We start from the raw sequence: 25,523 nt of genomic DNA, 5'->3' as shown, positions 1-25,523 counted from the left end.
TCTTTGCTTAAAAAACCCACCTCTGACCTCTGTCCTATATCTATTACCCCTCAATTTAAGGCTATGTCCCCTCGTGCTAGCCACCTCCATCCGCGGGAGAAGGCTCTCACTGTCCACCCTATCTAACCCTCTGATCATTTTGTATGCCTCTATTAAGTCACCTCTTAACCTTCCTCTCTCTAACGAAAACAACCTCAAGTCCATCAGCCTTTCCTCATAAGATTTTCCCTCCATACCAGGCAACATGCTGGTAAATCTCCTCTGTACCCGTTCCAAAGCTTCCACGTCCTTCCTATAATGAGACGACCAGAACTGTACGCAATACTCCAAATGCGGCCGTACTAGAGTTTTGTATGAGGAGAGATTGACTGGGTTGGGATTGTTCTCGTGGAGTTCAGAAGAATGAGGGTGCATCTCAGAGATTTATAAAATTCTAACAGGACTACACAGGGTAGATGCAAGGAAGATGTTACCAATGACGGGCGTGTCCAGAACCAGGGGTCACAGCCTGAGGATTCTGGGTAAACCATTTCGAACAGAGATAAGGAGACATTTCTTCACACAAAGGTCCTGTGGAATTCATTACCACAGGAAGTAGTTGATGCTAAAACGTTGAATATATTCAAGAGGCGGCTGGATATAGCACTTGGGGAGAATGGGATCAAAGGCTATGGGGAGAAAGCAGGATTAGGCTATTGAGTTGGATGATCAGCCATGATCGTGATGAATGGCGGAGCGGGCTCGAAGGGCCGAATGGCCTTTTCCTGCTCCTATCTTCTATGTACCTACACCACGTGGACGGCAGCGGCTCAAGCACCACCCTCTCAAGGGGCAAATAGGGATGGGCAATAAATGCCAGGTCCAGCCCCCAACCCCATGCAATAAAAATCTTTTTATCTTTTGAGCGGAAAGATTACACGGTAATAGTTCCCCGTGTCTGAATGTACACGTTGCCTCTGCTGCCTGTGTTCCTGTAGCTACAGAAGTGCTCATACTGCAGTAGATCAGAACCACACTATCTGCACTAACAGCACTTTGCAACTCCGGGAACCAGACTGTGGCGCAGCGACCTCCCTGCAGTCAGTCCCAAATCCCGCCCACAATTCACACCAACCCGTCAGCCATGCCAGCAGAGACTGGCACACCAACAGGGCACGCAGAGACCTCCCACGGTCCACACCCTCCATTCCAGAAGGGGCATTAATGCTGCTTCCTGGACTGGCGGATGGCTGTTTAAACAGTTACCCCCTCCCCCAGCACAGAGTGCCAGCCCCCCCTGGCGGGGAAGCCAGCACCCCCGGCGGGGAAGCCAGCGCCCCGGCAGGAAGCCAGCGCCCCGGCGGGGAAGCCAGCACCCCGGCGGGGAAGCCAGCAGCGACAACACCGCCACGGTCCAGCTTTCCAATCACAGCGAACCTCAGACACAGTATGCAGATCAGCAGTCGACGGGAAGGCACCCCCCCCCCCCCCCACCCCCTAACCGAGGAGAAAGGAGCTCTGCGGAGTGAACGAACAACACTGCACACCACCCTAACGCTCACTGCTGTCAGGCTGTGGGGATGGGCATTAACCCAGGCGTACGGATTGGCTGGGACAGTGCTCCAAGTGCCCCCAGTACAGTAGGTATTCAGTCTTACTACCTGCACTGTCAGCACTTTAGCACTGACACAGCCGGGCCTGGGGGCTGGCTTTGATCATTGCAGCGACCCGAAAGACAATGCAGAATTAGGCCATTAAACCCCCACCAGCCTGGCCTCGCCCCTGTAAATCCTCTCCAGTGCCTCGATATCCTTTGTACAAAATGGTGACCAGAACCGCGAACCGTACTCTCTAACCGAGCTCGATACAGGTTCATAGAACATAGAACAGTACAGCACAGAACAGGCCCTCCGGCCCTCGATGTTGTGCCGAGCCATGATCACCCTACTCAAACCCACGTATCCACCCTATACCCGTAACCCAACCCCCCCCCCCCCCCTTAACCTTACTTTTTAGGACACTACGGGCAATTTAGCATGGCCAATCCACCTAACCCGCACATCTTTGGACTGTGGGAGGAAACCGGAGCACCCGGAGGAAACCCACGCACACACGGGGAGGACGTGCAGACTCCGCACAGACAATGACCCAAGCCGGGAACCGAACCTGGGACCCTGGAGCTGTGAAGCATTTATGCTAACCACCATGCTACCGTGCTGCCCACTTCCCTCGCTTTCAATTCTAACCCTCCGGAAATAAAGTTTAGTGTTTGATCTCCTCCCGTAATTTGTGAACCACTACAGTAACGACACTTTAATCCTGACTCACTGCTTCCTGTCGTTAAACCAGCCAGCAACCTATTCCGCCATTGGTCCCCCCCCTGACTCCACATCCTCTCACCTCATCCAATCACCTATTAGGGGACACATTATCGAAGGCCTTATGAGAATCTAGATAGATTACATCTACCACGTTCCCGCTCTCTACCCTCAGTCACCTCAAAACATTCAATCAGATTAGTCAAGCAAGATTTTCCCTTGCGAAATCTGTTCTGACGACGCATTGCGATATTTCTCGGGTCTAGATTTTCTTCTGTTCGCTCCTTCAGTTAGGATTCTATCATTTCTCCGAATACAGATGCTCAGCTGGATGCTCTGCAATACCCTGGACACGTTCTGTTCCCCCTTATTAAAGGCAGGCTGTTTTTTTCTCCTTTTTAAACAGAGAAAACAGTGGCATTGTGTACCAGGTAGTCATGGGAATGTCACTTTAAGAAATGTTTGTCTGCTCAAGTGGCTGCAGTGATGTCAGAGTGTGGGTGGAGCCAGGCTCTGGCTCTGCTTTTTAGTTTCGCTTTGAGGAAAAGCTCGGGTGTGTCTGTGCTTTTTAGTTTCGTTTTAGTGTTGGAGCTGAAGCCAGCCAAAGAAGTGCAATTTTGTTCTCTCTGCCACCTAAAGACCATCTCTAGATCATTTGGTGAATTCGGAGTGATAACTGTTCTCAGTAGAGAATTTAAACCTGATGTGTTTCTGGTAAAAGGTGTTTCAAGTCTTATGGATGTTAAAAGGAAAGCTTAAAGGATTACCTAGTGTTGTATTCGAATTGATAGTTGCTAAGATGTTCACTGCGTTTTAAAAAGGTTAACTTGAGTTCATACAATAAACATTGTTTTGCTTAAACAAATTACTTTTCAATTTCTGCTGCACCGCACCTGTAGAGTGGGCCACAATCTATTCAAAGTTGTGGGTCAGGTGATCGCCATGATATACTTTGGAGTTCTCTAAACCCTGGCCCATAACACAGGAAACCCCCCTGCTCCTCCAGGTTCTAGCCTCAGGCCCTGACGACAGCAGGCCAATTGGTCTTTTGAGGACCATTCCTGGCTTGGCCACATTCAGGCAGGTCCCAAGAGAGAACAGAGAGAAATACAGCACAGAACAGGCCCTTCGGCCCACGATGTTGTGCCGAATTTTTGTCCTAGTTTAAGAACAACTTAATCTGCACCCCATCATTCTACCGCAATCCATGTACCTATCCAATAGCCGCTTGAAGGTCCACAATGTTTCCGACTTAACTACTTCTGCAGGCAGTGCATTCCATGCCCCCACTACTCTCTGGGTAAAGAACCTACCTCTGACATCCCCCCTATATCTTCCACCATTCACCTTAAATTTATGTAATGGTTTATTCCACCCGGGGAAAAAGTCTCTGACTGTCTACTCTATCTATTCCCCTGATCATCTTATAAACCTCTATCAAGTCGCCCCTCATCCTTCTCCGTTCTAATGAGAAAAGGCCTAGCACCCTCAACCTTTCCTTGTAAGACCTCCATTCCAGAAGGTGCCGACATCATCGGCCAGTCACAATCGCGAGGGCTGCTAGTTCACAAGGCTGTCTGCGGAGGTTTGGCCGGGTGGCAACAGTTCCTTCCGCGCTCCCCAGGACTGTTAAGAGCGACCCAGGGACTGACCAGCCGACACGGGAGGCCAGTTGCGGCGGAGAAGGCAAGGAAGAGCCCTGGGGGATTCAGCGGTACGTACCAGGGCAGTGGAGATACGCAGGACAGATAACAGCGTCCTGGCCGAGGTAAAGGTCATATCCTTGCTGACACGCGACTCCTTCCTCATCTCCACGTACGCGGCGGTGATGTAATCGGCCAGCGTCTCCGGGATCATGGGCTGCTTCTTTTTACACAGGGTAATATACCGCCTGAGTCGGGAGGAACAAAGAAATGGAGGTGAAAACTTGGGAGACGGGCTGCGTTTGAAAGCCACACCCCAGTTGGTCAAAGCTGCGACGGATACTGTACCTCATTAGCTTCATGTCCAATGGTTGGAACTGCGAGGGTGGCTGCTTGTTGTGCTGATGGACGTAGGTGATGTGTTGAGCTAGCCTGAGGAGAGGGCAAAAGAGCAAATTCAGACAGGAACCGACCGCGGGAGCTTCACTGCAAGAGACGCCAGCCCGCGGGGCCCAAGGGTCACACCGGCATCAAGCGCAGTGACCCCATCACACGCCGACCCCAATCCAGGGCTAACCGCAACGGTGCCGGAGTGGAATCGGTCAGTTTCACAGCGCAAAAGATCAGACTCTCAGTGCCGCATTCCCCCGTCCTCGCCCACCGTATCGCCCGAAACCATCCTCCCCATACAGAGCTTGGTGAGCGATTAGCGAGCGGGACCTCAAAAAGGTAGTAACCCCCCCTGACTCCGCCCAGTGGCACTAGGCAAGCGAGAAAGAGGACGGAGCAGATCAACGCGAGGCCAGAGAGATCGTGCAGGGTGAAAGGTTATAGATCGGGGGGGAAATGGGACTAGTTCGGAGGGTAGATGGTGACGGGGTCGATGCTGAGAGGTTGTTTCCCCTTGTGGGAGAGTCTGGGACCCGAGGGCAGAATCTCAGAGTGAGGAGGGGGGGGGGGGGGGGGGGGGGAGGAGGGGGGGGGGGGGGGGGGGGGGGGCATTTCAGACAGAGATGAGGAGGAATTTCTTCTCTCAAGAGGGGAGTGAATCTGTGGAATTCTTTACCGCAGAGAGCAGTAGAGGCCGGGCCGTTCAGTATGTTTAGGCCGAGATAGACATGTTTTTAATCAGTGCTGGGATCGAGGGACATGGGGATAAGGCGGGGAAAGTGGGAGTTGAGGATCCTCACATGAGATCAGTCACGATTCCATTAAATGGCAGGGCTGACTCGATGGGCCGAATGGCCTACTTCTGCCCTTACGTCTTGGGCCAGTCAGGACCGATCACGCTCAAACAGAAAGAGACCCTCACCCTCACAGGGCAGTTTGCCAGTGCTGCTGGGGGGTGGGGTTTAAACTAATTTGGCAGCGAGGGTGGTGACCAGGAAGTAATGGTAAGAGAGGAACGCCATGGTGTACAGAGAACTGGGAGAGACACGTAGCATCAGAGTAAGAAATGGCAAATTTCTAAGTGGGGTAAGAGCGCGGGGGAAAAGGAATATAGTCCGAGAGGAAAGGACAGGGAGCTGAACAAATTTCCAGCCCAATGGGAAGGAGACATCGCTGGATCTGGTTCAATGGAATGAGATTGGTCAAGTGGATCAGGCCACGGAGGCACAAAATGGAGGCGGCAGCCATTTGGCCAGCGTTGTATCGATTCTGGCTCTCCAAAGGAACGATTCACCGAGTGCCATTTGACAGTCTCCACCTCCCAGCCCTGCTTCCTCCTCAGATAATAATCTCCACTGAAAGCGTCGACTAAATCTGCTTCCCACGTCAAACAGGCGACGCATCCCAGATCTCAACCACTCACTGGGTAAAGCAGTTTGTTCCACCACCCCCCCCCCCACCCCGCCCAGTGTCACCATCACCTCTTCCGCCAATCATTTTAAAATGTGTGCCCTCCCGTCCGCCATCTTTCCACCAATGGGAACAGTTTCTCCTCATCCACCCACTCCTCCATCGAGTCTCCCTCTCAGCCTTTTCGCCAAGGAAAGCATTCCCATTTTCTCCAATCTATCAACGTCACTGACGTTTCTCATCCTTGGAACCATTCCATTCCTCACCCTCTACAGGGCAGCACGGTAGCGTTGTGGATAGCACAATTGCTTCACAGCTCCAGGGTCCCAGGTTCGATTCCCGGCTTGGGTCACTGTCTGTGCGGAGTCTGCACATCCTCCCTGTGTGTGCGTGGGTTTCCTCCGGGTGCTCCGGTTCCCTCCCACAGCCCAAAAATGTGCAGGTTAGGGTGGATTGGCCATGATAAATTGCCCTCAGTGTCCAAAATTGCCCTTAGTGTCGGGTGGGGTTACTGGGTTATGGGGATAGGGTGGAGGTGTTGACCTTGGGTAGGGTGCTCTTTCCAAGAGCTGGTGCAGACTCGATGGGCCGAATGGCACTGTAAATTCTATGAATTCTATGCTCTTCCCAAAGTATCCATGCGTCCGGCACTGCATGCAATACCCTGACGGAATGCCAGTTGGGAACATTCTGGGAGCAATGAACATGTTGGGAGATTCCGACTGGGTATGGCTACAATCTACCAGACCTTCCTGGATACAGGGGGATTTTAAAAAAGACCCACGGTTAAGCCCAACAACAATAGGCCAGTCAGTTTAACCTTGGTGAGGAGAAAGTTTCTCAAACAATTTGAAAGGTGTTTGTGGGAGACACAAAGTTTGTGGGGGGGGGGGGGGCAGCAGGCGCTGACCACCGAGGGTGGCACGGCATGCTGGGAAACGTGGTTCAAAAGGCATACGGAATCTTGGGATTGAGAAATGGAGAAACTCGAGTATAAAAGCAGGGACGTTTATGAAGAAACTTTACAAAACACTGCGCCAGGCTTAACCGGCCTCACGCGCCCTGGGAGTACCGAGCATGTGGGCCTTCATCGTGGGAGTACAGGAGCAATGTTTTGGTGCAGCTGTACAGGGCCCTGGCGAGAGCGCACCTGGAGTATTGTGGGCAGCTTTGGCCTCATCTAAGAAAGGATATACTTGCCGTAGAGGGTGAAGGGGGGGGGGCGGTTCAGCGATGATACCTCTTAAAACTGAACAGTTAGCATGCCACTAGATAGTTTTACATTAGATACTTTACAAAGGATTGAGCTGAATTATAGGACTGAGTAATCATTATTAACCATTAAACATCAAATGGGATTTAGGAAAAGTTAAATCGTCTGGAAGGACGTCACTTCTGGTATCTTGATTTCGTGAAACAATACATCCTGCGGGTTTTGCTGTCCTGTTAACACAGATAATGAATGCACAGCAAATTACCAGTAACCACAGCTGCCAGGATCAGGATCAATCATGCGCTGCTTCCAATTCTATTGGATAAGTTTAAACACTGCTTCCAATTCTATTGGATAAGTTTAAACACTGCTTCCAATTCTATTGGATAAGTTTAAATGTAGCAGCTTCAGGGATTGGATCGCGTCCAACTGGGGTGAGCTATTGATTTTTGAACGTTGTATAAGTACTGTGTTCTAGTCATTGTTCGGCAGAACAGGTCTTTTTTTTTAAACATAGAATTTACAGTGCAGAAGGAGGCCATTCAGCCCATCGAGTCTGCACCGGCTCTTGGAAAGAGCACCCTACCCAAGGTCAACACCTCTACCCTATCCCCATAACCCAGCAACCCCACCCAACACTAAGGGCAATTTTGGACACTAAGGGCAATTTAGCATGGCCAATCCACCTAACCTGCACATCTTTGGACTGTGGGAGGAAACCGGAGCACCCGGAGGAAACCCACGCACACACGGGGAGGATGTGCAGACTCCGCACAGACAGTGACCCAGCCGGGAATCAAACCTGGGACCCTGGAGCTGTGAAGCGATTGTGCTATCCACAATGCTACCGTGCTGCCCTTGGCCGCTATCCAGTCTGTTCTCCGTGTGCACGTAAACAAGCTTGATTAAATAAGCCATCTTTGTCCAGGTTGTCATGTTTTGTTCCTCTCTGCACGGAGTTGAGCCGCAGGGATTAACCCCCACGTGGAAGCTGACTCAATACACAGGTCTTGAAAGCGGTCCGACAGAGGGAACGCAGCCGCGGTTCACCAGACCGACTTCCTGGGGTGGCAGGATTGCCGTGAGGGGAAGACATTGGCTCGACAGGGCCTGTACGCACTGCAGTTTAGAAGATTCGGTGGTGATCTGATTGAAATGTATAAAACTCTCTTGACAGGACTGAAGGCAGGGATGTTGTTTCCTTTTTGGGGGGGGGGGGGGGGTCACTAGAACAAGGGGTCATGATCTGATGATGCGGCAAAGACCATTCAAGACTGAAATGAGGAGAAGGTTCTGCATCCAGAGGGTGGGTGAAACTGTGGAATTCTCTATCACAGGAGGCCGTGGAGGACAAGCCTCTGAATATATTTAAGGAGGGAACAGATAAAGATCTCCAAAGGTGTCAAGTGACACGGCATGAGAGCGGGAGTCTGGCTTTGAGACAGGGGATGAGCCGATGGTCTTATTAAAGCATGCCGCTGTTCAGAGAGACTTGGGTGTGCTAGTGCATGAGTCACAGAAGGTTGGTTTACAAGTGCAACAGGTGATTAAGAAGGCAAATGGAATTTTGTCCTTCATTGCTAGAGGGATGGAGTTTAAGACTAGGGAGGTTATGTTGCAATTGTATAAGGTGTTAGTGCGGCCACACCTGGACTATTGTGTTCAGTTTTGGTCTCCTTACTTGAGAAAGGACGTACTGGCGCTGGAGGGTGTGCAGAGGAGATTCACTAGGTTAATCCCAGAGCTGAAGGGGTTGGATTATGAGGAGAGGTTGAGTAGACTGGGACTGTACTCGTTGGAATTTAGAAGGATGAGGGGGGATCTTATAGAAACATATAAAATTATGAAGGGAATAGATAGGATAGATGCGGGCAGGTTGTTTCCACTGGCGGGTGACAGCAGAACTAGGGGGCATAGCCTCAAAATAAGGGGAAGTAGATTTAGAACTGAGTTTAGGAGGAACTTCTTCACCCAAAGGGTTGTGAATCTATGGAATTCCTTGCCCAGTGAAGCAGTTGAGGCTCCTTCATTACATGTTTTTAAGGTAAAGATAGGTAGTTTTTTGAAGAATAAAGGGATTAAGGGTTATGGTGTTCGGGCCGGAAAGTGGAGCTGAGTCCACAAAAGATCAGCCATGATCTAATTGAATGGCGGAGCAGGCTCGAGGGGCCAGATGGCCTACTCCTGCTCCTAGTTCTTATGTTCTTATGAACAGTGGAGCAGACTCGAAGGGCTGAATGGCCTATTCCTGCTTCTATTGGGGGGGGGGGGGGGACACACCACAGTGGTTAGCACAGTTTCTCCACAGTTCCAGGGTCCCGGTCTGTGCGGAGTCTGCACATTTTCCCCGCGTCTCCGTGGGTTTCCTCCGGGCGCTCCGGTTTCCTCCCACAGCTGTGCAGGGTGAGGGTGGATTGGCCACCATGCTAAATTGCCCCTCAAGTGTCCAAAAAGGTTGGGTGGGGTTACAGAGATAGGGCGGAGGCGTGGGCTTAAGTGGGGTGCTCTTTCCAAGGGCCGGTGCAGACTCGATGGGCTGAATGGCCTCTTTCTGCACTGTAAACTCTACGATTTTCTACGTTTTGAATTCAGGATAAACCCCCCCCCACCGTCTCGCCCAATGATTGCTGACACCCACCCGCCGTTTCCCCGTGCCCGCACCCCACCCCAGCCACATACCTCAGGTCATTATCCCGATCCGGTTTGTCCTGAATGAGCCACAGGAGGTCGAACCTGGACAACAGCGCCGCGGGAAGCTGGATGTTCTGCTCCACCGTTTTCTTGGGGTTGTAGCGCCCGTAGGCAGGGTTGGCAGCTGCCAGGATGGAGCAGCGGGCGTTCAGAGTCGTCATGATGCCAGCCTGTGTGGAAGAAGGGGGGGGGGAAACAGCAGAGGTTCATTTAGCGAGCTCGAGGGGGCAATAAATGTATTCCCAATGCACTGGGACTGAGGCTTAGAATCTTGGCTTCGAACGGGAATGACGCAGTGGGAGAGAGAACAGCCACATCTTAACGGGAGACTTGACACAGACACGGGGAAGAACGGACTGGAGGGATAAGGATTGGGATAGCGAGGTGGAAAGCCCTTCAATCCCGCCGCTGTACCGCTGGGCCATCGTCTGTCCCTCCCCAGAGTCCCTTCCCGTACCAGCCTCCCCGGACAGGCGCCGGAATGTGGCGACTAGGGGCTTTTCACAGTAACTTCATTGAAGCCTACTCGTGACAATAAGCCATTTTCATTTTCATTTCATAGCAGTTGCACCCCCATCGTTCACAAGCCTCTTCTCACTCGACTTAAATCTGCTCCCATCCACGTATCCTGCTGTCCGTTTCTTTCTTATAGAATCCCGAAAACGTAGGAGTCGGCCACCCTACCGAGCCCCACTCCCCCACCCTGTCCTCGCGCATTGATCATGAAAACAGAAGAATTGGATACTCTAAATTTATATTTTTTAAAAAACAGATTTTGTGCGGACAAGAGGAAAAAGATAATAAAGAATCAAGAACACTAATTGGGACATAAAAGTAGGGAAGGTATGTTAAACCCGTCTCGTATCTCGATTAGACCAGAAAGTGCGCGAGCAAGCGAGAGAGAGCGCGCACCGTGCATGGTTCACCATATTATAAACTGAAAGAGACACACTGGAAGAGGGTGTGGAGAGGATTTACAAGGAGAATACCAAAAAAACATTGGTTTACATATCGGGAAAGGATACGGGATTGTGTCTTTTTTTCGTGAAGTCTGAGGGGGACCTATCTGGGGATTTTTTTGTTAATTGAAAGTTTTTTGATATAGTGGATGAGTAGCCAATACAAAATCGCTAAGGACTTGCCACCTGAGTATTGCAGGCAATGTGGAAGGCCGTGATTGCTCTGGAATAACCGAACCCACCCTCTCTCATCTGCCACTTGCCTTGGCGATCGAGATGGTCTGCTGCTCCATCACCTCGTGAATGGCGGTCCGGTCGGAGTCCATCATCTTATCAAACTCGTCAATGCAGCAGATTCCTTGGTCAGCCAGCACCAGAGCCCCGCCTTCCAGGATCATCTCCCAGGTAACCGGGTCCCTCATCACCGCAGCCGTCAGCCCCACGCCCGACGATCCCCGGCCTGTGGTGTACTGACCTGGAGGCAAGACGGGGTCAAAGGTGAAGTCAGGACAGAACTCTCGAAGGGTCCCTGGGGGGGGGGGGGGGGGGGGGGGGGGAAGAGAACAGCTCGCAAGTCGTGGCACAACCCACCCACCAAGCTAATGGCATTGTCCAGGACTGTCCCGCATTCCCACGCCCAGCCCAGCCCTCTCCTGTACGTCGCGTCTCAAGAGGGGATGTTTAGCTCACTGGGCTAATTCGCTGGCTTTTAAAGCAGACCAAGGCAGGCCAGCGGCACGGTTCAATTCCCGTAACAGCCTCCCCGAACAGGCGCCGGAATGTGGCGACTAGGGGCTTTTCACAGTAACTTCTTCATTTGAAGCCTACTCGTGACAATAAGCGATTTTCATTTTCAAGAGTGCCGTGTCCACACACCCATTCCTGCTATTGGCAGTCAGAGCTACGGAGAGCTGGCAGCACTGGGGCCTTAATCCCCAGCTGGGCGAGATGGGAGGCTCCAGGGACTCCCGGCCGACACCCGTCACCCCAATCCTGGGCCAAACCGGCGTCCCCTCGCTTCTGAAATGCGACGCTGGTGGAAACACGGCTGGCCCACACAATCTATTGGCGGCGAGGGGGGCAGGTTTCCATTTCACTCCTTTGGGCGGAGGGGACAACCGGCCGATGGCTTCAAGGGCGAGGCCGCCGTCTCCTTCGACTTTGAGCCAGGGGAGCCTCAGTGGCAACCAAGACGCTGGCCAGAGATCAGGGGCCTCCGAGACGGCCACACGTTTATCCCAACTCCACTTTTTTTTTTTATTTGCGGGTGTGTGGGGCATCGCTGGCGAGGTCAGCGGTTAATGCCCCTCCCGAGCTGCCCTCAAGATGATGGGTGAGCCGCCTTCTTGAACCCGCAGGGGGTCCATGTGGTGTAGGTACACCCACTGTGCTGTTAGAGAGGGAGTTCCAGGATTTTGCCCAAGCGACAGTGAAGGAACGGCCGATATATTTCCCAGTCGGGGTGGGGAGTGACTTGGAGGGGAACCTCCAGGTGGTGGGGTTCCCAGGTATCTGCTGCTCTTGCCCTTCCCTGTGTTAGAGGTTTGTGGGTTTTGGAAGGTGCTGCCTAAGGAGCCTTGCGGAGTTGCTGCAGTGCACCTTTTCATAGAATTTACAGTGCAGGAGGCGGCCATTCGGCCCATCGAGTCTGCACCGGCTCTTGGAAAGAGCACCCTACCCAAGGTCAACACCTCCACCCGATCCCCATAACCCAGTAACCCCACCCAACACTACGGGCAATTTTGGACACCAAGGGCAATTTAGCACGGCCAATCCACCCTAACCTGCACACCTTTGGACTGTGGGAGGAAACCGGAGCACCCGGAGGAAACCCACGCAGACACGGGGAGGATGTGCAGACTCCTCACAGACAGTGACCCAGCGGGGAATCGAACCTGGGACCCTGGGGGTGTGAAGCAATTGTGCTATCCACAATGCTGCCGTGCAGCCTTGGGCTTCAGTAGGGTGCTCTTTCCAAGAGCCGGTGCAGACTCGATGGGCCGAATGGCCTCCTTCGGCACTGTAAATTCTGTGATTCTACCTTGAAGACGTTACCCACTGCTGCGTTTCTGACCAATTCACCTCCATTACTGCCGCCTTGGGAGCCCGTCACTATCTTCATTGTTTACAGCACGTCCGAGCTTCGCGTCAGCTGCCCTCGGAAATCAGATTCAGGCCAATAAGTGGCATCAGAATGTGGACGGGGCCCCGAATGCTTACTCCACCCCGGTCACCCCCTTTTCTAAACTTCCATTTGAAACCCAGCCACTCGCCGCTGCTCTCTACTTCCCGCAAGTTCCTGCAGTGCATCTTGCAGACGGTACACACGGCTGCTACTGTGCCGCGGTGGTGGAGGGAGTGAAAGTTTGCGGAGGGGGTGCCAATCAAGCGGGGCTGCTCAGGGCGGCACGGGAGGTCACTTTCTGTGCAGAGTCTGCAACGTTCTCCCTGTGTCTGCGTGGGTTTCCTCCGGTTTCCTCCCACAAGTCCCGAAAGACGTGCTGTTGGGTGAATTGGACATTCTGAATTCTCATAGAACACTACAGCGCAGTACGGGCCCTTCGGCCCTCGATGTTGCGCCGACCTGTGAAACCATCTGAAGCCTATCTGACCTACACTATTCCATTTTCATCCATATGTCTATCCAGTGACCACTTAAATGCCCTTAAAGTTGGCGAGTCTACTACTGTTGCAGGCAGGGCGTTCCACACCCCTACTACTCTCCGAGTAAAGAAACTGCCTCTGACATCTGTCCTATATCTACCACCCCTCAATTTAAAGCTATGTCCCCTCGTGTTGGTCATCACCATCCGAGGAAAAAGACTCTCACTGTCCACCCTATCTAACCCTCTGACTATCTTATATGTCTCTATTAAGTCACCTCTCAGCCTTCTCCTCTCTAACTAAAACAACCTCAAGTCCCTGAGCCTTTCCTCGTAAGACCTTCCCTCCATACCAGGCAACATCCTAGTAAATCTCCTCTGAACCCTTTCCAAAGCTTCCACATCCTTCCTATAATGTGGTGACCAGAACTGCACGCAGTACTCCAGGAGCGGCCGCACCAGAGTTTTGTACAGCTGCAGCATGACCTCGTGGCTCTGAAACTCAATCCCCCTACTAATAAAGGCTAGCACACCATATGCCTTCTTAACAGCCCTATTAACCTGGGTGGCAACTTTCAGGGATTGATGTACCTGGATCCTGAGATCTCTCTGTTCATCTACACTACCAAGAATCTTGCCATTAGCCCAGTACTCTGCATTCCTGTTACTCCTTCCAAAGTGAACCACCTCACACTTTTCCGCATTAAACTCCATCTCAGCCCAGCTCTGCAGCTTATCTATGTCCCTGTGTATCCTATAACATCCTTCAGCACTATCCACAACTCCACCAACCTTCGTGTGTACCCAAACAGGCACCGGAGTGTGGCGACGAGGGGATTTTCACAGTAACTTAATTGCAGTGTTAACATAAGCCTACTTGCGACAATAATAAAGATTATTTGTCATGGATGATATTGAGCTTCTTGAGTGTTGTTGGAGCTGCGCTCATCCAGGCAAGTGGGGAGTATTCCCTCACACTCCTGACTTGTGTCTTAGAAAATAGAAAATACAGCAGAGAACAGGCCCTTCGGCCCAAGATGTTGTGCCGAACTTTTGTCCTAGATTAAGAACAAAGTAAACCGAATACTTTATTTCTCAGAAAAATTATTCTGATGACATAACTCAATTGTCGATGGTGGACAGGCTTTGGGGAGTGAGGAGGGCGCAGGAAGAGTCAAGTCAAGCTCGGAGCGCTCACTATTTCAGCTGTTTCGGAAAGAGGCCCTGGCCTCGGGTAAGATGGGGGGGTGGGTCGTGGAGAGAAACAACTCAGTGGCAGGCTTGGAAACAGTGTGGGAGAGAGGCCCCATTTCCCCTCGGCGATAGATCAAACTCAATCCCGCATTCAGTCGAACGAGCCCAGATCACAAACCCGCGCGATTCTTGCAAAGTGTTTGTAAAACTGCGCCATTCACACACGGCAGAGGCAGCCACCCGGCTCAGTGCGGATATCGCCCAGAGTGTACGCGTCGCAGGCGCAGAGAGTCAGGCGGACGCTGGACACTTACTCCTCGGTGCCAGTCTATCGATGTAACACAGCAGCTGCGACTTGGCCACTCCCGGATCGCCCATCAGACAGATGTTGATGTTGCCTAAAGGAGACCAGGAGGGAACGGGAGAGCATTTAGGAACAGACCCAACGTTCCAACAGTCACAAGCGGCGGGCGCGAATGGCACCGGGATCGCAGTCAAAGGTCACGCCCCCTCGCCCCTCGGGTAGCCCCGTCTTTGTGCATCGTCACCTCGCAAGGGGGCGTTGGAGGGTGATTGGGTTACGACTAGTTAGGATATTCAAGAGTTCGGGAATTTTATTTGTTAAATTTGTTCGTGGGTGTAAGGAATGTAACAAATTGGTTTATTGTGGGCGGCACAGAGGTTAGAACTGCTGCGGCACAGCGCCAGAGACCCAGGTGCGATTCCAGCCTCGGGTGACTGCGCGGAGTCTGCACCCCCCCCCCTTGGTGTCCAAAAAGGTTAGGTGAGGTTACTGGATTACGGGGATAGGTTGCGGGAATGGGACCAGGTAGGGTGCTCCCAGGATTGACAATGCTAATTGGAAAAAAAAAAGAATTGGGCAATCAGAGTATCGGTGCAGACTTGATGGGCCAAATGGCCTCCTTCTGCTCTGTGGTGATTCTATATTATACTTTACAACGTTGCAGGCGAATATTTCTTGTAGGAATATTATCAAAGAACTTAAGTTAAGGTATTCAGACAGTGTCTCTTGTAAAGCTGTAATTAAGAGGTCGTAAAAGGTGAGGTAATTATTAATTTTAACAGTTTATTTGTTTGCGGGGATGTGCCTAATGGAACATTGGTATGATTGCTGGAGATACCCCAGAGGGTAGATAATTTGAGGGATCGTGTGTAGTCCTAGCTATGCAGGCGATGGAACATCAGAGTGGGATACAGGTAATGTAATTAATGGGAGGGACCAGGTCCATCTGCAGTTTTGCAGTCTGCCAGGAGTTGAACAGCAGTTCCGCAAAACGCCGTCAAGTTGAGCAGATCAGGTTGCTCTTAAAAGGTTCTCTCCCGAAATGTCTCCACACAGCTAAGTGACCTGTTTTCTGTTAACTTTATTCATAAGTGGCATTTGAACTATGTTGGGATACTTAACTGGCATTAGTGGCAGGTGTAGTTAATGAGTTCAAGTTATTGCTTTTGCTTAAAAACTGTTTAACTGTTAATTGTAAATCTATGTTCTTTGATGTGAATGTGGTTAATTCGGTGTTTAAATTAAAGTTTGTTTGAAGATAAAAGATACCTTTTGGTCAGAGTCATCACTCCTGGGGGTGAAGTGTCCTTTACATTTTCGGGGGTTAGTCCAGTATCCTAATGTTGGGACTTGTCCCGGATCTTAACAACGGGATGGGAGCATTGCTTGCTCGGCCGGGATCTGTTTCCCACTCCCATCTGTACGTGAAGAGGTGGGGAGTGAGCCGCCATCCTATCTGGTCTGCGGTGAGCTCCATCAAGCGGAGCTGACTTGATGGGCTGAATGGCCCATTTCTGTTCCCCGTTCTTATGGCTTTATTAGCCTGGGTTACACGGAGCAGATTCACTGTAACTTGCTTTTAATGGGTGTAAAATATTCTTTAAACTAAGCATTTATGGGCAGCACGGTGGCCTAGTGGTTAGCACAACCGCCTCACGGCGCTGAGGTCCCAGGTTCGAATCCCGGCCCTGGGTCACTGTCTGTGTGGAGTTTGCACATTCTCCCCGTGTCTGCGTGGGTTTCGCCCCCACAACCCAAAAGATGTGCAGACTAGGTGGATTGGCCACACTAAATTGCCCCTTAATTGGAAAAAATAATTGGGTAATCTAAATTTTAAAAAAAAAACTAAGCATTTATCAGGATACAAACGTGATATTTAAGGATTGGCCTGAACACACCCAACTCCCTCGCAGGTATAATGTTGGTTCACCCTTCAAGCCAGCTCAATTCGGGGGGCGCGTGGTCCAAACCAGCTCAATTCGGGGGCGCGTGGTCACCGAAGAAGGCCGTGTGTGTGGTAAAACTCAACGGGCAAGGAGACCCAGTCCCTAACCCTTACCTCTGATCTTCATGCCTTTGGGAGACTGGTCGACGCCTCCAACCAAGAGTAGGAGCAGGGCCTTCTTCACATCCTCGTGCCCGTAGATTTCCGGCGCGATCGAGGCCGCGAGCTTCTCGTAGAAGTCCTCCTCTGGAAGGAAGAGGAGAGGAAGCTTCAAGTTCAGCCCTCACCACAACAGGTGGCAGCGGAGAGGCATCCCCCGCAGTCACAAACACTTCCCGATCACGCCAACCACCCTTGCCCGCTTCCCAAACACCTTCCAAAATGGTGGATAGAAATCAACTTTTCTTATAGGTAATAAAAGTTTAAAGGAAGAAATGATTTAGTGACGTTATACTATTAAAAATCATATATTAAACATGACAGCAGAAAATGCTGAGAGCATGGTAAAGGATCAGATAAGGAAATGAGTTTGAAAAAAGACTATACACTAGAACATAGAACATAACAGCGCAGTACGGGCCCTTCGGTCCTCGATGTTGCGCCGACCTGTGAAACCATCTGAAGCCTATCTGACCTACACTATTCCATTTTCATCCATATGTCTATCCAGTGACCACTTAAATGCCCTTAAAGTTGGCATCTTTAACTACTCCGAGTAAAGAAACTGCCTCTGACCCCTCAATTTAAAGCTATGTCGCCTCGTGTTGGTCATCACCATCCGAGGAAAAAGACTCTCACTGTCCACCCTATCTAACCCTCTGACTATCTTATATGTCTCTATTATTTGGGGCCTCACGGTAGCATGGTGGTTAGCATCAATGCTTCACAGCTCCAGGGTCCCAGGTTCGATTCCCGGCTGGGTCACTGTCTGTGTGGAGTCTGCACGTCCTCCCCGTGTGTGCGTGGGTTTCCTCCGGGTGCTCCGGTTTCCTCCCACAGTCCAAAGATGTGCGGGTTAGGTGGATTGGCCATGCTAAATTGCCCGTAGTGTAAGGTTAATGGGGGGATTGTTGGGTTGCGGGTTACGTGGGTTTAAGTGGGGTGATCATGGCTCGGCACAACATTGAGGGCCGAAGGGCCTGTTCTGTGCTGTACTGTTCTATGTTCTATTAAGTCACCTCTCAGCCTTCTCCTCTCTAACGAAAACAATCTCAATTCCCTGAGCCTTTCCTCGTAAGACCTTCCCTCCATACCAGGCAACATCCTAGTAAATCTCCTCTGAACCCTTTCCAAAGCTTCCACATCCTTCCTATAATGTGGTGACCAGAACTGCACGCAGTACTCCAGGTGTGGCCGCACCAGAGTTATGTACAGCTGCAGCATGACCTTGTGGTTCCGAAACTCAATCCCCCTGCTTATAAAGGCTAGCACACCATATGCCTTCTTAACAGCCCTATTAACCTGGGTGGCAACTTTCAGGGATTTATGTACCTGGATGCCGAGATCTCTCTGTTCATCTACACTACCAAGAATCTTGCCATTAGCCCAGTACTCTGCATTCCTGTTACTCCTTCCAAAGTGAACCACCTCACACTTTTCCGCATTAAACTCCATCTGCCACCTCTCAGCCCAGCTCTGCAGCTTATCTATGTCCCTTTGCATCCTATAACATCCTTCAGCACTATCCACAACTCCACCAACCACCGACAAGGCCACGTTGCAGAACAGACTCATTGTTATTATTACTGGGCAAACATCCCAGTTCTCGAGAACAAGGTGGAAACAGGTATTTTGATCAGACTATATTATGGAAACATACAGAAATTCTCTCATGCCACATTATCTCTTAAAACTTGACAGACAGACATTTCGGTCAAATTAGATGAATTATAATTATTTTAACCCAATTATTCAGAAAGGGGACAGAACCATAAAAGATTATGATTTCCTTAAGAGACCGGGAGAGAACCTTTTTTCTTCTCCCCAAAATCATCTTTAACCCAACCTTTGAAATAAGAACATAAGAACTAGGAGCAGGAGTAGGCCATCTGGCCCCTCGAGCCTGCTCCGCCATTCAATTAGATCATGGCTGATCTTTTGTGGACTCAGCTCCACTTTCCGGCCCGAACACCATAACCCTTAATCCCTTTATTCTTCAAAAAACTATCTATCTTTACCTTAAAAACATGTAATGAAGGAGCCTCAACTGCTTCACTGGGCAAGGAATTCCATAGATTCACAACCCTTTGGGTGAAGAAGTTCCTCCTAAACTCAGTTCTAAATCTACTTCCCCTTATTTTGAGGCTATGCCCCCTAGTTCTGCTGTCACCCGCCAGTGGAAACAACCTGCCCGCATCTATCCTATCTATTCCCTTCATAATTTTAAATGTTTCTATAAGATCCCCCCTCATCCTTCTAAATTCCAACGAGTACAGTCCCAGTCTACTCAACCTCTCCTCATAATCCAACCCCTTCAGCTCTGGGATTAACCTAGTGAATCTCCTCTGCACACCCTCCAGCGCCAATACGTCCTTTCTCAAGTAAGGAGACCAAAACTGAACACAATACTCCAGGTGTGGCCGCACTAACACCTTATACAATTGCAACATAACCTCCCTAGTCTTAAACTCCATCCCTCTAGCAATGAAGGACAAAATTCCATTTGCCTTCTTTTTGCTTTAGCTTTGCAAACTGCCATTTTGTTTTGTTTCATTTTTATATTGTGCATTTTGATCTGAAGAATTTTTTTTTTTAAATAAATAAATTTACAGTACCCAATTCATTTTTTCCCAATGAAGGGGCAATTTAGCGTGGCCAATCCACCTATCCTGCACATCTTTGGGTTGTGGGGGCGAAACCCACGCAAACACGGGGAGAATGTGCAAACTCCACACGGACAGTGACCCAGAGCCGGGATCGAAGCTGGGACCACAGCGCCGTGAGGCAGCAATGCTAACCCACTGTGCCCCCGTGCTGCCTGATCCGAAGAAATTACACAAACTGAATTGTATTTTGAATTCAACTCAAACATCTGTATTTGCGTTGGACAAACAAAATTCTGTACTCGCATAAAATTTGACTTGATCGGTAGACTTTAAAAACTGACACAAATAAAGCGATACTTTACTTCACCCAAGAAACTCAGTTTCAAGTTCTGTTGATTAATATATAGTACGGCAACACATAAATATATTAACAACGTACAGATGCATCAGGGACAAAACCCCGAACTTACCAATGTCACACTTGATGCTGCAACTTGCAAACGATTAGGCCATTCGACCGCTCAATGCAATCAGGGCTGATCTGATTGTAATCTCAACCCCACATTCCTGGTGACCCTGCCCCCACCCGACAACCTTTCACCCCCGATAATCTTTTGCCCCCTCCTTAATCAAGAATCTATCCAGCTCTGCCATAAAAATATTCAAAGATTCTGCTTCTACCCCCATCAGAGGAAGAGGTCCAGAGACTCGCTGCCCTCTGAGAAAATATTTCTCCTCATCTCAGTCTTAAAGGGGCCACCCCCTTATTTTTAAACGGTCACCCCCCACCACCCCACCCAGGTTCTAGATTCTCCCACAAGAGGAAACACCCTCTCACGCCCACCCTGTCAACACAACTTCAGGATCTTAAAAGGTTTCGATCGAGTCGCCTCTCACTCTCCGAAACTCCAGCGAATAGGGGCAGCACGGGAGCACAGTGGTTAGCACAAATGCTTCACAGCTCCAGGGTCCCAGGTTCGATTCCCGGCTTGGGTCACTGTCTTTGCGGAGTCTGCACATCCTCCCCGTGTGCCCCCCCCGGCCCCTCCGAGAGTCCATAATCAGATCAACGACCACAGTGTAGACCCAGAGACCAACCACGCATGGTTAGCGCTGCTGCCTCACAGCACCAGGGTTCAATTCTGCCCTTGGGTATCTGTGCGGAGTTTGCACGTTCTCCCCGTGTGCGCGTGGGTTTCCTCCCGGTGCTCCGGTTTTCTCCCACAGTCCAAAGATGTGCAGGTTCGGTGGATTGGCCGTGCTAAAATTGCCCCTTAAGTGTCCAAAAATGTGCAGGTTAAGTGGAGATAGGGCGGGGGGGGGGCTGAATGGGCTTCTTCTGCACTGCAGGGATTCTACGGGGCCTTGGTGCACATCGCTGTTCGAGGGCGAGAGACAAGGCACCCACTAAGGGCGCACCGAATCGACAGGCACACGGCAACACCTTGCAGGCCACTCCGTACTGACCCGTGATTTGTTTCAGCTCATCCTCGCTCAGCTCCTGAGTTCCCAACTCGTCGTCTTCCGTTTTATTCATCTGACTGATCCGGTGAGCTTCCAGGTACGTCTCCGAGAGCAGACCCTAAACAAAAAAAAAAAGAATCAGAGCGGCCGGTTAGAGGGGTCAGCGCGCTGGACGGTAGCACAAGTGGATAGCACTGTGCCTTCACGGGGCCAGGGGCCCAGGTTCGGTTCCCTGCTGGGGTCACTGTCTGTGCAGAGTCTGCACGTTCTCCCAGTGTGTGCGTGGGTTTCCTCCAGGTGCTCCGGTTTCCTCCCACAGCCCAAAGATGTGCAGGTTAGGTGGATTGGCCATGTAACAGTGACCAAAAAGTCTAGGAGGGGTTATTGGGTTAAGGGGATAGGGTGGAAGTGAGGGCTTAAGTGGGTGGATGCAGACTTGATGGGCCGAATGGCCTCCTTCTGCGCTGTTTGTTCAATGGAGGAGGTCAATCGGCTCGTTTCCCGGCAGATTTAACCGTCCGCGGGAGCAGCTCTGCCCTTTCCCCATTAGCCGGTAGATTTAACCGTCCGCACATTTCCCCAATACCTCGGGAGAGCCACGATTGAACCGTCTACGAGTATAAAGAGGAAGAGAATTGCTAAAGTAAATATTGGCCCTTCAAGGGAGCGATACTGGTGAGGTAATAATAGGGAACAGAAAAGGCGGAGGCACTCAACCAATATTTTGCCCCTGTCTTCATGGTAGATCATTTAAAAATTCCAAAAACTACAGTTAATGCAGAGGAACTTGGCGCATGACTAGGGGGCTTGACTGAATAAATTGATGCGATTTGATGGCCTGCGCCCCAGGGTATTAAAGAAGATGGCAGCGGAGATAGTGCAGCAGGGTAGCATGGTGGTTAGCATAAATGCTTCACAGCTCCAGGGTCCCAGGTTCGATTCCCGGCTGGGTCACTGTCTGTGTGGAGTCTGCACGTCCTCCCCCTGTGTGCGTGGGTTTCCTCCGGGTGCTCCGGTTTCCTCCCACAGTCCAAAGATGTGCGGGTTAGGTGGATTGGCCATGCTAAATTGCCCGTAGTGTCCTAATAAAAGTAAGGTTATGGGGGGGTTGTTGGGTTACGGGTATAGGGTGGATACGTGGGTTTGAGTAGGGTGATCATGGCTCGGCACAACATTGAGGGCCGAAGGGCCTGTTCTGTGCTGTACTGTTCTATTTCAGAATTCCCTGGATTCTGGAAGGGTGAATTGGAAGAACGCTAATGTGACGCCCCTACTCAAAAAGGGAGCGGGGCAAAAAGTAGAAAACTATAGACCGGTTAGCTTGACCTCTGCAGCGGGGACGTTGCTGGAATCAATCATTAAGGAGGAGATGACTGAACATTTGGAAGACGAAGTTCAATCCACCGCTGCCAGCTTGGTTTTATGAGGGATAGGTCATGCCTGACAAACTTGCTAGAGTTCAGAGGACGTAACTGGCAAGGTGGATAATGGGGAACATGTGGATGTGGTATATCTAGACTTCCAGAAGGCATTTGACAAGGTGCCGCATAAAAGACTGATCCAGAAGATGAGATCGCAGGGAATTGGGGATAAAATACCAGATTGGATTGAGGATTGGATGACTGACAGAAAGCAGAGTCAGACCCAATAAATGTGTCCTTCTCTGGCTGGTGAACTGTGACTAGCGGGGTGCTGCAGGGTCAATCCATGGACCTCAACTGTTTACAATCTATATAAATGATCTGCAGGCAGGGACAGAGTGTCACATGGCAAAATTTGCGGATGATACTAAAATAGGTGGGGAAGCAGGCCGTGAAGAGGAGATAAAAGAATTTACAGACGGATATAGATAGGATAGGCGATTGGGCCAAATTTGGCAGATGGAGTTTAACGTGGATAAGTGAGAGGTTATCCATTTTGGCTGCAATACTACTCAGGCAAATTATCATCTAAATGGAAAACACATTCTGGGCAGAGAGATCTTTGTTCATGAATCGCAGAAAGTCGGTCCACAGGTACAGCATGCAATTAAAAAGACAAATGGAACGTTGGCTTTTATTGCAAAAGGACTGGAGTATAAAAGTAGAGAAGTGTTGTTGCAATTGTAAAGGGTGTTGGGGAGACCACATCTGGAGTCCAGTTTTGGTCTCCTCATTTGAGGAAGGATGTGGTGGTATTGGAGGCAGTTCAGAGGAGGTTCACCAGATTGATTCCGGGGGATGAAAGGGGTTGACGTATGAGGGGAGATTAAACAGTTTGGGGTTTATACTCGCTGGAGTTTGGAAGGATGAGAGGGGATCTGATCGAGGTATATAAAATACTAAAAGGGATTGATGAAGTAAACGTAGACCAGATGCTCCACCTTGTGGGGCAATCTAGAAGAGGTCACAGATATGGGTTGAGAGGCACGGTAGATTTAGAACTGAGATGAGGAGGAACTACTTCTCGCAGAGGGTGGTGAATTTGTGGAACTCGCTGCCCCCATAGTGAGGTGGAATCTGAATCGTTAAATGGTTTCAAGAAAGAGATAGATACATCTCTGATTTTTAAAAATGGGTTCAAGGGATATGGGGAAGAGGTGGGAGGTGGATGTGAGAGCAGGAAGGGATCAGCCATGATCTGATTGAATGGCGGAGCGGGCTCGAGGGGCTGAATGGCCTACTTCTGCTCCTAATTCCTATGTTCCTAACCTGTCTCTGTCAGACCGTCGGGCAACACATTCCAAATCGTAACCACTGTAGCCCTGGCCCTGAGCCTACTGGGAAATATGGCCAAGTTACAGCAGGCATGATAGACTGATGGGTATTGTTAAAGGGACCAGCAAAGCCTGATGGGTAAATAGGCCAACTCTGTATCAACATGAACCGCAGGATGTGCAATCAGGGAGTGAGCACAGGAGCTGATTGGACAATGGCTGCTGCTATGTGTAGGACAGAAGGTGATCGACCACATGTCGTGCTCCTGAAGAAATAAGACTCCCCCCGTGAGTCACGACTCTTTGAACATCCGTGACCACAAAAGACATTGATTGATTGATGGGTGCTGTCCTGCGAGCACATGACTGGAAGCACGAGATCAGTGCCAGCGAGTGCAGATGCTAGAGAACATGCAAAATAGTCACCCGACGTGAACCCGCGTCCCTGGCGCTGTGAGGCACCAGTGCTAACCATGTGCCTTGTTGATGGTGGACAGGTACTGGGGGTCGGTTGTCAGGAGGCGACTTACTGGACCCAGGATTCTCAGCCTCTGACCTGCTCTTGTAGCCACAGTATTTATATGGCTGGGTCCAGTTTAGCTTCTGATCAATGGTAACCCCTGAAGCGGGTTGATAGCGCAGAATTCAGCGATGGTAACGCCATCGAATGTCATGGGGCGGTGGTTAGATCCTCTCTTGTAGGAGATGGTCATTGTTTGGCACTTGTGTGGTGCGAATGTAACTTGCCACTTGACAGCCCGACCCTGGATATTGTCCAGGTCTCGCTGCATTTGGACATGGACGGCTTCAGTATCTGAGTCGTCGCGAATGGTGCTGAACATTGTGCAGTCATCCGCACACATGCCCACCTCTGACCTTCTGATGGAAGGGAGGTCATTGATGAAGCAGCTGAAGATGGCTGGGGCCTCGGACACTCCCCCGAGGAACTCCTGCAGTGATGTCGCAGGACTGAGATGACCAGACCCCCCGGTGGAACGTTGCCCCCACCCCCACTGACGCCACTTTCACCCGGGGCCATGATGCCACACCCGGTCGAACTCTGCCTTTGATGCCAAGTCTTACCTGCACCACCTGCCGGAAGCCAGCCCTCATCAAGGGCAGGAAGATGCCGGTGATGCTGACGTGGTCCCCGGGCTGTGCCAGCCTGGTGTTCTCCCCCCTGCTGTACACGGTCATGCTGCGAGGAATGTTGCCCACAGGCACCTGGTCCGTCTGCGGCAACAAGAGAAAACGTCAACATCCTGACTGAGGCACAGAAATAACATACCCCCGCCCCGCCCAGTTTTAAAGACAGAGCCCGGCTCCAGCCACCTACATGTTCCTGGATTTTAATTTCCTGAAATTTGACGAACTTGGACCCTCGTGACTGCAGGTAGAGCCTCCCTCCCGATTTGTTGGTTTGGCATTCCCGGCTGGGGCACATGATCAGCGGCATGAAGGTCGGAGACTGGATCTGAAAGAGGAAAGCAACGGCGAGGCGTTTCGATCAGAGAGTGCTCACAGACAAAACCCAACCCCATGAAAGATTCACAGCAAGCTCCGAGAGCGGATCGAGCTCCACACCGCGCAAGCAGCCCGTCCCTAATACCCCCCCTCCCTCCCGCGCCTGCCACATAATCACCCCTCTCTCCTGCCCAAATGCTTCCAGCCCCCCCCCCCCCCGCCTGACCCTTATGACCCACCAACCCCTCCACCTGCCTCAAGATGGAGAGCGCCACAGCCAAAACAGGCCCAAGTCAGCCAAGGAAAACGGCGTGGCCCGTCTGATTAGAGTTCTTTGATGGGGGTGGCACAGTGGTTAGCACTGCTGCCGCGCAGCGCCAGGGACCCGGGTTCGATTCCCGGCCTCGGGTGCCTGCCTGTGTGGAGTTTGCCCGTTCTCCCTCGGGTCTGCGTGGGTTGCCTCTGGGTGTTCCGGTTCTCTCCCAC

At 50.9% G+C, this 25,523-nt stretch overlaps 1 protein-coding gene across 1 annotated transcript in view; it reads right to left on the bottom strand.

The window, feature by feature from the left end:
- Nucleotides 1–25,080, bottom strand: part of mcm7 (minichromosome maintenance complex component 7) — a gene marked incomplete at its 5' end in the record, with an annotated part of 30,997 nt that extends 5,917 nt beyond the window's left edge. Inside the window, 9 exon segments of the mRNA XM_038786724.1 lie at nt 4,020–4,188; nt 4,289–4,372; nt 9,633–9,814; nt 10,867–11,078; nt 14,715–14,798; nt 16,764–16,895; nt 20,882–20,996; nt 24,657–24,806; nt 24,910–25,080. Of these exon segments, the coding sequence (XP_038642652.1) occupies nt 4,020–4,188; nt 4,289–4,372; nt 9,633–9,814; nt 10,867–11,078; nt 14,715–14,798; nt 16,764–16,895; nt 20,882–20,996; nt 24,657–24,806; nt 24,910–25,080 (1,299 nt within the window).
- Between the last annotated feature and the right edge of the window lie 443 nt (nt 25,081–25,523).

This window comes from Scyliorhinus canicula, chromosome 29 (genome assembly GCF_902713615.1).
Source record: "Scyliorhinus canicula chromosome 29, sScyCan1.1, whole genome shotgun sequence".
Lineage (NCBI taxonomy): Eukaryota > Metazoa > Chordata > Chondrichthyes > Carcharhiniformes > Scyliorhinidae > Scyliorhinus > Scyliorhinus canicula.
The sequence above is the reverse complement of the archived record's forward strand: the minus strand, read 5'-3'. Positions and strand labels throughout refer to the sequence as shown.